At 40.8% G+C, this 13,085-nt stretch overlaps 1 protein-coding gene across 3 annotated transcripts; it reads left to right on the top strand.

Annotated features, from left to right (window-relative positions):
- Positions 1–577: 577 nt before the first annotated feature.
- On the top strand, positions 578–12,992 carry ppm1f (protein phosphatase, Mg2+/Mn2+ dependent, 1F). Of its 3 annotated transcripts, none has more exons than XM_046385694.1 (8): positions 578–683; positions 1,810–2,080; positions 4,324–4,454; positions 4,692–4,894; positions 5,054–5,242; positions 6,792–6,935; positions 8,295–8,388; positions 10,485–12,992. In XM_046385694.1, exons 2-8 carry the CDS (start codon positions 1,905–1,907, stop codon positions 10,862–10,864), a joined length of 1,317 nt encoding a protein of 438 aa, XP_046241650.1. In that variant the 5' UTR covers positions 578–683; positions 1,810–1,904; the 3' UTR covers positions 10,865–12,992. The 3 variants fall into 3 exon arrangements, with proteins under 3 accessions (XP_046241650.1, XP_046241651.1, XP_046241648.1); XM_046385695.1 differs by lacking the exon at positions 578–683 and adding an exon at positions 690–826 and having other exon boundaries at positions 1,810–2,071; XM_046385692.1 differs by lacking the exon at positions 578–683 and adding an exon at positions 690–826.
- Positions 12,993–13,085: the final 93 nt, after the last annotated feature.

The following is a 13,085-nucleotide window of genomic DNA, read 5'->3' as shown; positions in this document are numbered from 1 at the left end:
TACAAAGATATCTCACCACTTATCATGCAAATGTAAGTTGGCATGCTGACTCTTAATATTTTAGCAATAAGATTAATTTTTCAGATTTTTAGAAGGTCCTTATACATACACACACACACACACACACACACATATATATATATATATATATATATATATATATATGTCCTTTTGCATTTCTTTATTGCATTTTTTAAATATAATATGTAATTTTTTGGTCAGAACTAAAGCTGTAAGAATAAGTCAATGCTCAACTAGTCAACAACACTAGTCTGCAATTGTTTTACTAATTGTTCATGCATAAATGCCACACTTTCTCTGGTTCCAGGTTCTCTTTAAACTGAACTGGGGATTTTGGACTGATGGTTGAATAAAGCAAACAGTTTAGATGTGTAATATATATAATAATAACTGTATTAGGTACTGGTCCCACAATTTGGAAATTGTCTTTTGTCTTTCTGTCTTTACGTCCTGCCCACGATTTATGTGACTACAACACAAATTTCGGTGTGGTCCTTTAAGTCTGCAGCGGAAGAGGGGGCGGGGCGGAGTGAGAGGCGTGATGACGTAGAGGAGGGTGGGCCAATTGCGTGAGCAAACCGCAGATCTCATAACATTACTGATAGTACGCTGTGATTGTATTATTACTACCAGTCTTTTTACCATCAGTTCGGCCAGCACAGGTTTGTGTTTGCGTGCGTTATCAATGAATCTGCGACTCTTTGTCTCGACAAAGGGCGTGTTTCCTTCAGCAGCAGGCTGTGTGTGGTTTGTGTAGGCGTAACGTTACTAAGCTAAGAGACCGTTCCAACTTAGCTAGCCCCAGGTAAGAGGAACAAACAGGCTTCTACTCGTAGGGAAATGTATCATTTTTAAAATAATCCAGCCATTAAAGAAACTAATATTATGTTACTGGCCGCATGCATGACAGTGTAACATCAATACTTACACCGTGAGAATGCTGCGGTCAGCAGCGGGGAAGTTAAACTTGCAGCACACATTTCACAACATGTAAAATCATACGATATTTAGAACCAGACCAAGCCAAAATAGAAAGTAGGGAAATAATGCACGGTAACGTTAGCTAGGTTGTGAGCATTTGGTAGCTATATGCCTACAGTCTCCATTGCATTGACAAGCCTCTCTCTCCCTCTGATGTGGAAACAGCATGCAATTCTTGTACCAGTCTCCAGCTAAGGTTAGGCTATGCATTCGCTTATAGTTTCACACAGTTTGGTCACTTGTGACTGTAACGGCTAGCAGAGTTTATACGATCCTTTCTACGCCTTTCTGGTCATTGTTTTTCGAAGAAATGTCGTTTCAGCAGTGTTAACAGTGAACATGCAATGCTGACACCCAGCATGGTGTCACAGTTACCGTTACTATCTTTAAGGAAGAGGCGACCGCCTCGGTTGCTCGCAAAAAAAGGCAGAAATGAAAACGTGGTTGCAACGAAAATACGTCAAAATTGTGAGTCACAAAATATCACCTTGGCTTAAACAGTCAAAACTTCAAACAATTAGATTTACTCTCTTGCATTTGGACTCTCAAAATTGTAACGTAGTAAATCAAAGTTGGACTTAAAAGTGGAAAGTACTTGATAGTGAGTCAGAGTCACTGCATCAGTAACCTAATTGTATCTTTTCACTCGTTTATCCTCGTGTGTTATTATAACAGGATCTAAAAAACTCTTATAATAATGTAATAATATTGGTTGATTTGTGTTAGCAGAGGTGTTGCCAGGCGAGAATTCAATTGTCCAATCTGTGATGTGTATATTGTATTATTCCTTTTCCATCACGGTGTCAGAGTGACATCTGACGCCTTCCAAGTCTTCACGTGAGACCTGTGGACCCTGACCCCCACTGTTTACCTGAGAGCTTGCTGCAGCCAGAGTCAGCGGGATGGAGGAGGAGGAGGCCAGGTGCTTCCTGGGGAGGTTTGTGGACGATTTCCCAGCAGCTCTGGAGGAAGGCAGTCCACTGCCTGTCAGCCCTCTGAGCCGCAAAGTCTCCCTGCAGGAGCTGCCCGGAGAGAGCCTGGACCTGGGCCTGAGGCTGCTGGCTTCCAGGTATGAAAAGTACGCATAATGCATTTTACATGTTTGGCAGGAAGGGTAGACAAAAGCACAAGCTCAACCAGCACAAGATTAAACCCAGGCCTTCAGTATTTGATGACTCAGGGCTGAGACTCAACAATCAGCTGTCTTTCTCACTTGCATTGCCTTTTGGATAGTAACAACCAACAAATTCTGTATAATATACATTTAAATTCACACACTTTGGCTCTGTTAGAGAGAGAAAGCTCTGCCCTGCACTGATTACTGGCGTGCTGCGTTTATATGCAGATTTACCGTTACCTGCTTCAGCCTGGTTTCTCTGAGTAACCTATTCTCTTCAGTGCATGTATATACCCTGATTGTGAATGAAGTGTCACACTGTTAAAGAGATCAGGCTTTAAAAATGATAATTTTTTTCACATCACAGTGTGCAGGAAAAAAGCTGAAGAAAAAAGGTCATATTTTTAATGTGTACATAAGACCAGCGGTCTCCCGCCCATTTATTTTCAGCTTCCATCTATGAAAAAAATAATTATGAATGTACTGCAAAACACATACACTTATTTGTTCACATACACTATGTGGCCTGACTTGTCTTCATTCTCTGCTCAGGTATTATAAAACAATGCATGAGAATATGTGTTTTGTGTGCATTGTAGTTCTTTCTGAAACCAACCTCTCTTGTGCCAGTAAAGTAGCAAAGAATATTTACATAAGAGACATCTCTGCCTGAATGACAAAAGTCATCACTTTGACAGACAGAATATCTTAACAGCCAGTATTCCTTGTCCGGAAAGGGCTCATGAATGTATAGAAATCTTATTATGCGTATTAAGAAACTTAACAGTGTTGTGTTTCCATCCCATCACAGGCCATTGCTGTCCAGTGTTTAAATCGTTGCAAAATGTACATGGTCCGCATGTGAAAATGAAAATGATTTTACAATTAGAAACTTTTTTGTATGTTTGTTTTCACACCATAGTAGTCTAATCACATATAATATATGACACTGAGCTGTGGTGTGAAGTGTTGCTAATACACGCGTATTTAGTGCTATCTCCCCATCTTGTGTATGTGTGGACGCATTCCTCACATTCCTGACAGCTCTGCTCTTGCCAGGCTCATTCAGTATGCATGGTTGTCTCTGCTGTTTGACTTCACACAATAATAATTGCTCATAATAAAGTAAACAAGATAGGCATTTGATCTCTCTGTATTGTTTGCATTTAAAGTGTTCTAGAAATATTACTAGGTCTGATCTAGTTACATTGCTACTCTGATTTTTACACGAGTCAGGCACTGCCACTGTCTACCACTACCCACTGTTGAATGTTTATGTACTGAAATGGGAAATGTGCTTTACCATTGTACAGAGAGGACAGGGGAAAAGGAAGATAGTGAACCTAAGTTTAGCCAATGGCTGAAAACACCCAGACACACATCTTTGCTTGCTGTTTCTTGACAGCTTACGGCTAACATAGAGTAAAGTATTCTGGTTGTCTGGTAAGGACGAACTTAGAGACCTGGTCAGACTCCTGTAAAGTCCTGAAAACATGTCTCATCCTGTGTGCACAAGTCATCTGTGGTGATTACTCCCCCTAGGTTTAAATAGGTTTAAATAAAAAAAATAAGTGACAGAATTTAGACAAATGTACACTTATGTAAAGTGTCTGTAACTCCAGAATCAAAGTTCTTTTACTTCCAAATTGTTCAGCTACTCTAGTATTTACTGTAAACTTGTTGTGTTGTCACATGAAACTGTTTTTAATACTTTGTGTTCCTTTGAGTCCTGCTGCGTGTTCAGCTCCACTGTAAACTCGCCACAGGACTCTTCTTCTGCTGACAGCTAATAGGCTGGTATTACAGGAACATTTCAGAATCTTTCACAGGCCTTTTATAGACCAGATTTGAAAAAGGAATCACTGCATTCTGTGCTCTCTCTTCTGCTCACGGTTTCTTGTTCAGAAATACGCCCTGTCAGGAAATCTTCGTATCCTGTCTGTATAAACACAATTGTTCTCCCCACTTCCTGTTTCCTAAGCCCATCCTCTCTGCAACAAAGGAGTGACAGTTGACAAAGCTGATGTCACATTTCACCAGCTGCAACCATTAAATGAGCATCTAGTGTGATTTGTGTTTGCTTGTTTATATCTGTACTGAGGTGGATCAGTCACCCCACTTGACTGAGTAAAATAAATTGTGTATCATGTTTACATCTTGACAGAGGACACAACATGTATTTCTGCTTGTCTTTGTTGGATCAGGGGTGCTGCTGCAGGCCTCAGTGCCCTCCTGTGCCAGGCTGCGCTGTCCCAGCTACTGCAGAGTGACCTTTCACCTTTCCACTGCCCCCAGGAAGCTGAGGCTGACCAGGAAGAGGAAGAGCAAGTCATTTGTAAGTATTTAACATGATGCAAATATTGGAGGCTGCAGTATGTGCTATTAAATTTTACTGTGATATGCTGAAGGTTGTCTCTATTTAATTCACCCTCACTGATCTAAATAAAAGGTCTGCTGTTGTGGCAAAACTTCAGGAATAAATCTGATCTTCGCTGCCATTTAGGTGTAGGCTCTGCTTGACTGTGATTGATTTCTTGTGTTTGATTTATTTCTTTTTTAATCTTACCATCAGTACTTGAGTCAGTGGAAGTGCAGCGTCTGTTCCTCAACAAGCTGATAGATGTGGCATCGACATGGTATCAAAACTTCCCCAAGCTCCCACCCTCCTCGTCTCGCTTCCTTCGCTGCTCTGTTCACGCCATCAAGAACACAAGGAGGAAGATGGAGGACAAACACTTGGCCCTGGCTGAGTTCAACCAGCTCTTTGGAATCCAGGTACAAGGCATTGACTGCAACAGCAAACAATCCGTGTCACTCATTGTCTTGTCTTGTTGTATATGATTATAAAAAGTGTAGAAAAACAGAAATCAAAAATAAAAATACATCAAACACCTATTTGACAGTTTATTTGTTTTTTTTTTAACCATTGTCTAGGACGGAGTGGAACGAGCCTACTACGCTGTGTTTGACGGGCATGGAGGGGTGGACGCTGCCACCTACACTGCCACTCACCTCCACGTTGCCCTGAGTAAACAGGAGACACTGCAGAGCGACACGGCCACAGCCTTTAAATCAGCCTTCAAGCAAACAGATGACATGTTCAGGGGCAAAGCCAGGAGAGAGGTACTGAAGCAGCCTGAACATGGATACACGTGTGTTTGTGTGTGTGTGCCACTGGTATAATTATAGTACATTACATTCACAGTTTTAGACTTTAATCCAGTAATTATAGCTGCTCCGCAGCAGTGAGTTGGTGCTGGGCAGTTTTGGGAGGAGGAAGATGAAAAAAGGAAGAGTGTGAAGACAAATGAGAAATAGAGGAGGGTCCATAAGCAGAACTGACTGGATAAGAATTATGTTTAATTCTTGAAGTCATGTCTGTAAGTCATATAGCCTGAGTAAATATAAAATGTTTTTCTTGTATCGCCTGAGTGTTGAACTCACAGCCTTTGTCACCAACAGCATATCATGGTCATGTTGAAGGCTGTTGAAGTGCTTTGAGATGGCATGAATCATGAGGTGTCTTCCCACATGGTTATGACAAATATATGAGGGACCTTCAACAGAACAGCCCAGTGTTTCTCAGTCCTGCTTGTTTTAGATGTTTCCCTGCTTCAACACATGATTTAAATGAATGGCTCATTATCAGGCCTCTGCAGAGCATTTGAATCAGCTGTGCTGGACGAGGGGAGCATCTAAAACATGCAGGTCACGGGGACTGTAATGCAATGCTGACACTGTATATTTCTTGCTGCGTCTCCTGGGGCTCAAACCCACATCAACAAATGCTAAGGTTAACCCTTGCCTTCACATGGTAACACTACTTAACCGAGACCAAGATGTAAAGGCAAATCTCAGATTATTTAAAAAAATCTGTTATCAAGAGGATTCAGATAATTTGTATACTTTACGTAGGCAACATAGAGACGTCTGTAGGTAGATTGATGCGTGAGATATGCTCCATACATGAGACATTCATGCTCTATTACCCATTAACTGCAGTGGTTTACATGAGAATGGAGTTCAAATTATTCATTTTTGAGAGATGATCACAAAACTTAGATTTTTTTTTGTAAGAAGATTGGAGTTTTATTTTGATTTGTGAATTTATTTACTATATCTGTTTACAGTCAAACATTCTGATGCAGAGTGGGCTCAGTTTTTGATAATTCAATTTGTGTCAGCTCAGCAAAAAATTAATTTGTGAGAAAATCACAGAGATGGAGTCCGTAATGCCTGTAATTCCTCTAATTTAAAAACGAGTATAAATCAGTTAATTGAAAATAAATGTAAACATCAATTATAGTCCTGATTTTGTCTTTAAATAATAACTTAATAATTTAATTTAAAAATGAAGCCACACAATTTTAAAAGGCTTTTAAATTTATATTTCAATTCATTAATATGCCTGCCTCATATTCCTTCTTATAGTTTATTTTAGTATCCCGCTTCAACAGTCCCACTTTCCGTTTCGTGTATGCTTTAATTTGAACACAACTCTCCTAGTGAAGGACGTACACTATTTCAATCAGGAATGTCAATCAAAGCTGATTGGTAAGCTGCTGCTGGTTGCCACTCAGTCGTCCTGCGATAGAAACGTGAGGACACTGGTTGTCCCTGTGTGCAGTGCTGCAGAGAAAACTAAGTTGACTGTGTGTGTCTGTGTGGTCAGCGTCTGCGGAGCGGCACTACAGGCGTGGTGGTGCTGATCCAGGGTCAGGAGCTCACTGTGGCCTGGCTGGGAGACTCTCAAGCAATACTGGTCAGAAAGGGACAAACTGTGTCACTCATGGACCCCCATAAACCGGACAGAGAGGTGGGAATAGCTCTCTCTTTCTCTCTCTCTCTGGCTCTCTCTCACTTTCTTTCTTTCTCTCTCTCTCTCTCTGTCTCTCTCTCTCTCTCTCACACACACACACACACACACACATAAGTGATTGAGTGAAAATAAACCAGTTTGTCTTTAATTAGCTGAGAAGTGGTTTTAGTCTCGCTCTGTAAACTTGTTGCTAAATTAGGTAAGCTATGAAACAAACCAATTTAATTGTCCTACCTCCAAGCATTTGTCTGTGTGTCTGTTTGTACATAACAGTGACATTTTCTGGAAAAAGTGTTTAGATTTTCCAGACCAAGCAAAAGTTTGTGTTCAAAATAATTCCAATCTTTCAGTATAATATAATATAATGTAATACACTTATGATTTTTTTTAAATTTATGATGTGTATTCGGTCCTTTTTATATGGTTTATAAAATGTGAGATAAGATTGCCGAAATGTGACTCTCCTGTCCTTTTTGTCCACTCCAAGCTCCGGTACTATAATAGCATGGATAGTTGCGCGTCTAAATCCTTGCGGCAGCTGACAGACGTATCAATAGACAGAGAGGTATTCAGACATACAAACTGACAAAGAGACAGACAATAACGTTTAAAATGATTTCTTTCTAGGGATGTCATGATAACCAGAAATTAAGCAGTTTCTCGTCTTGTCTCGTTTTCTTTGACTTATGTGGGTCTGGGTAGCAGGGGTAACAGTCTCAGTAGGGAAGCCCAGACCATCCCCTCAATGGCCACTTCAGCCATATCCTCTGGGGGGATACCAACGCTCCCCTGGGAGACGTCCCCGGAGGTATCCTAACCAGGTGTCCAAACCACCGCAATTATATTCACGACATTGTTTGCTTGATCTGTTTTAGGAAAGCTTAGGAAGAACCAATAGGGTAATCCCCAATGTTGGATCTCACCTGTCGTCTCACAGTGTTTTCATTGTAATAAACTTCTAACCCCACCATCAGGTCAAGTTCTTTCCTTTAGCACGCCTCACGGACTGTATGGCACCAAGCTGCTGTTAAATTTTCAACTTGGCACAGAAAATATTGCAAAACTTGTAATTGTTATAATGTTTACTGCTCCTAAAGGGATAAACCATTTTTTAAAATAGTTCATGGTGTTTCCACTAGCATCAACCAATGGTCAAACAATTGGTAAGTAATAGCAAAACTGTTGGAATGGTCCTTATTCGATTACTTTTATGCTGTAATGACAGCTACAGCCTCCAGGGGTCACTTGATCAGTGTTTTCGACTGATGACAGTGAATTACTACACATCTTCAGACAGAAGGAATGATGGGAAGGTATTCATGTGGTAAAATTTCTCTTTTGTCCTCTGCTGTTCAGGATGAGAAACAGAGAATTGAAGATCTTGGTGGCTGTATCACCTTCATGGGTTGCTGGCGTGTTAATGGAACCTATGCTGTATCCAGAGCTATAGGTAAGTCAGTCGCAATCTGCAAGAAGAGATCAGAATCTGTTCGTGTAGCATCCCTGTTTTCATTGTGAGCATAGTACAGTGAACTCTCACATTTACTGGTCTCATTTACCTCAGCGACAGAGAGAACCAAGCTTACATTGTAGAATATGGGGTAGCCAGTATTTATTTGGTGTCACTGGGCAAAAATTAAGTGGTGTGACTGGCAGGATATTAGACTGGAACAAACTGACTGGTGTCCACAGAGCTCAAGCCAACAGGGCTCCTGGTGTTGTGCCACATGAAAAACAGGATCAACAGCCAGCACAGAGCAGAGAAACAATCAGCTCTTAGGTCTCTAAGCTTGTCTTAGCTCAGTGCTGAGACTCTGTGATTTCTTAATCCAGTGGGTTTGAAGATACTGGAAACTCAAGCTGTAAAATGTAGTGGACATATGAGGAATGAACTGAGAGTTTGTTCAGTTTGACCCTGCCACTGCAACTGGTGTTTTATCACAGACCCCCTTTACAGTTAGTGTGTAGCATCCATGGAGCGGTTGCCTTAGCACTTTTGGAGGTGGTGAAATAAGTTTGTTGTATTAACAGTGATAATAATTGGCAATAATTATAAAATGTTTATACTTAAATAGCTAAAAATGTATACTTAAGCTTATTATTTAATTCATAAAAAATGCTGAGCTTGAAACTTTTGCTCAAGCAGGTTTCTAAGAATCTCATTTGTAACTTGCACCCCTGTGATCCATAAATCTCAAATCAACACATAACACCTGCCCTGTGATTTCCCTTTATATAAATTATAATGAGGGTTTAGTCCGAGCCATGGACCAAAAGAGAAAATGTGACCTTGTAAAGGATGAGATCACGGAGATGGAAGTCAGGCAACATGTTATTCATCCGACTAAATGGTGGGTGGACACACACACACACCCAAACACACAGCCTGTGTGTGTCTCTGCTGCAGTCAATGAGGTGGAGCAGAAAGACACAACTTAAGTCTTGCTTAAGAACTCAGCCAAGTGATGCAGTCTGTATACAAATAAATCCTCTCACCTTTCATTGATAATATCTATCACATTGCTCATAAAACCCATCCAAAGTTCACTACAGGCATGGAAGCACATGCATTCCAAACTGCAATACCCCTACATAACCAGCAGGAGGATCACTTGAGTTAAGCCCAGACTTTGCTTAGAGAGCTCATTTCCACATCAAAGTAAGGTTTTATTAGTACCGTAAGTGCTTATGCATGGTTTTCTGCTTCAGTCCGACTTAAGACCGAGGTTGGTGACTGTTATTGGTGAATGTCATTTTCACTTTCAGCCATGCTTGTTGTTGCTGTGCGTAATGGTATGACATCATCATGTCAACACGAATAATTCCTTATCATGATAAGAATGTTTTTTTAATCACTTTATACTGGTATTATCATGAATAATTCGACAATACCGATCTAAACCGATGTTTTTGTCCCCCCCGACTCTTACACCAGTGGAGCTGCTAGCTGAGAATGCTAGTGCACTAGTGATTTATAACTTAATTTAACATCTGTAAATATCATTTGTAAATTGTGTTATAGTTTCTGCCTACACTGGATGCACATTAAAGCACACATCCATCTGTATAGTATGTTCATAGTACTTAGAAACCCTGTATATTATGACAACTACCTGTATATCATGTTTATAGTATATCTGTAGCATAGACACCTGTACATACCCTGTACATAAAACTGTACATACTGTAATTTACTGTATACCTGGCACCTACTGCTTATTGCACTTCGACTCAGACTTGTAAACTTGTTGCCATGTCTCTTGACCAAGTCACCACAGGAATGTCTCACTCTGTAATCACTTCATCTGACACAGTGACTAAAATATTATGTACTCTGGGCCTGTGCCTCCTTGTGTCCAGCTGAATCCCACAGCGTAATAACAGATTGAACTTCAAAAATAAATTAATGTTTCACTCTCGGTTTCTCAGCTGACCACAGACTTTCCTAAGGCATCTGGCTCCCTTTTTTGGACGCAAGTCAGCCTGAGGAGGTACTACTGCGTTCAGTTACAGCTGTTAACCTCACTTTCTGCATTACTCCTCCAGGTGACTTTGACCAGAAGCCTTATGTGTCTGGAGATGCTGATTGCTCTGTGACCCAGCTGTTCGGGGATGAGGACTACATTCTTCTGGCATGCGATGGCTTCTTTGATGCAGTCAAACCTTCGGAAGTCCCTCATCTAGTCCTGGATGCACTCCAACAGCCCGTTGACCCTGAGGGCGGAGGAGATGCTCAGCTGGAACAGTCAGAGCACGATGTTGGACTGAGAGTCGCTCAACAGTTGGTAGGTCATGCTAAGGCAGCTGGTTCTAGTGATAACATCACAGTTATTCTGGTGTTCCTGCGTCCACCGGAGCAGCTGCTGGCTCAAGACTCCACCACAGGAACTGCACAAGCTACTTCCGGAGCTGCACCGCAGCAGTGAAGAAGGAGGTCCACCGCCCCATCACCACTGTGCCAAGCTACTGTCTGACTCAGCGTTTCTCAGCATGTCTTTGTCCCCGGGTGCTTTCAGACATCATTGGATGCTAATGAAACACATGAGAACGGCAGAGTGTAGTCACGCTGTGTCAGTGCTTCAGAGGTGAAGTATTGATTCAGCTGTGTTTAGATCATATCCTTTGAAACAGTATGCTAGATGGTGCATGGCCAAATTAACCCGCGTGGGTTCCTGGGGCAAAAGTTAGCTGGGTGCCCCAACCCAGAAAACCAACCAGCATTCCTACACTGAAATATTACCTGCTCCGGGTTTGCTGTGTGTCAACTGGTGTGAAATCATTTGCTTAAACATTCATTCGTTAAAGGGTGACCATCATATCAGCTTTTTGTGTTTGACTAAGCAAAAATATGATGTTCTGGTTTTAACCTCAGTATTCATCATCTCATGTAATGTTGACTCTTTTCAAAGGGCTTTATGTTTGTATGGGAACTATCATAAGCTTTGCAAACATTTAAACTTTGTTGCTGTTTTATCCCAACACAGGAAAGAGACAAAAACAGATCTGTGGTTAGGAAATGAAATGTCTTAATGATTTATATTTTATAAGCAACTCAAGACCTAAATTGTGACATTTAATTGCTACTGAATACTCCAGTGTGTAGGGAGCAAACCCAGTGTGTAGCGTTTAGTAGTATCTAGTGGTGTTGTCTCAGATTTCAGACAACTAAACGCCTCTCGTCTCGCCCTCCTGTGCAGTGGTCACTAAAAATGTGCTGAACTAACAGCGTTGTGTGTTAGTTCAGCAGTTCTTTTTGACACAGACAGCACACGGGCAGCAGATGGCGCTTTTCCCCTTGGAGATTAAGATTCTGAGTGATGTAATTCTATTGAGATTCTGATAGTTTAACACATAATGTACCTAAGTAATTTATCTCCCCACCTATCCAAAAGTGAGACAGTGTTAAAGCTGTGCATCAGCCTGATCTTTTTTATCTTTTGCTCGCGTGCTGTTACAGCCCTCTGTACAACAGTGTATTAATCATGTTGAGTTGAACAGGGTGAGACTCAAGCTCAGTGGGTGGTGTGTACAGGTGATATCTGGCATCCCCTAGAGATAACCGATTTATTGTTGACCGCGTCGCATTCCCATTCCCTTTGGAAGTGTCGAGGACTGGCTTTCACAAAATGGGAAAATGCTACACGGTGGATGTGCAACTCATGGATCAGACCTGTTTTGACACAACCTGCATCCCTGCAAAATAGTGCAGTTAGCTAATAATATGCTAACTCATGGCATTGCTAGCTAAACATGTTAACTGCACTAAATGTACTAATTATAAGATTAAATGTAATGTAAATCATCACAGCATTTCTTTGCTTCCATAGTCTCTGTGCCATAAAGAAAAGGTTTGCCTTTATTCTTGACATCTGTACCATTATGACAAGTCTGTTACCTTTTTAGTTTATGCTCTCCGTTATTTTTATGTTGTTTTTTTTTCATTCATCTATTACAACTCAACGATATGTTCACTATGCATCAGTATTAAATGTAGTTTTTGGCTTTTGCATTCTGCAGTGGGACTGGGTTCACACTGACATTATTTTATTACTGCACTTCATTTAAGTGATTTTTTTTCCCAAGCGGCTGTAACTGTGCCTTTACCAGCCATGACTCAGAACAATGCTTCGGACATCTCTTATTTTGTGCTGTGCTCTAGTGGATTGTTTTGATATTCCATGAGGGAAATTGAATTCTAACTAATGTTAACCTCAAATATGCCAAATCTGCCTTCAAGAACTAATATGATTTCTAATGCCAAGTACTATGACTATTTAAAGTAATCCAGTATTACTTAAAAGGACTTGAGTTGAGTGAGTGAGTCTTGCAGCTGAGCAGATCAAGGGACCACAGAGAGACAGCAACTTCCTGCATAAGCTCGGCATGCTGAGGTTAGGGAGTATGGGTGTGGAACATGTAACTGGATTTGCTGAATCACAGACTCTGACAGTATTTCTGACTACTGTGTTTTTTTTGGATATTTTTAACAGTTCTCAGTGATGTCTTTGTTGAGAGGATTAATATCAGCAGAATTAAAAACATTGAGAATAGAAACTATGTTGTGTGTTGTGTGCTGATTGTTTAAAGCAAAAATGAACAGATCAGAACAATGAAAGAAAGTGAATTTGACTTAAGGTTACCACATAA

Source organism: Scatophagus argus, chromosome 4 (genome assembly GCF_020382885.2).
Source record: "Scatophagus argus isolate fScaArg1 chromosome 4, fScaArg1.pri, whole genome shotgun sequence".
Classification (NCBI taxonomy): Eukaryota; Metazoa; Chordata; class Actinopteri; family Scatophagidae; genus Scatophagus; species Scatophagus argus.
The sequence above is the reverse complement of the archived record's forward strand: the minus strand, read 5'-3'. Positions and strand labels throughout refer to the sequence as shown.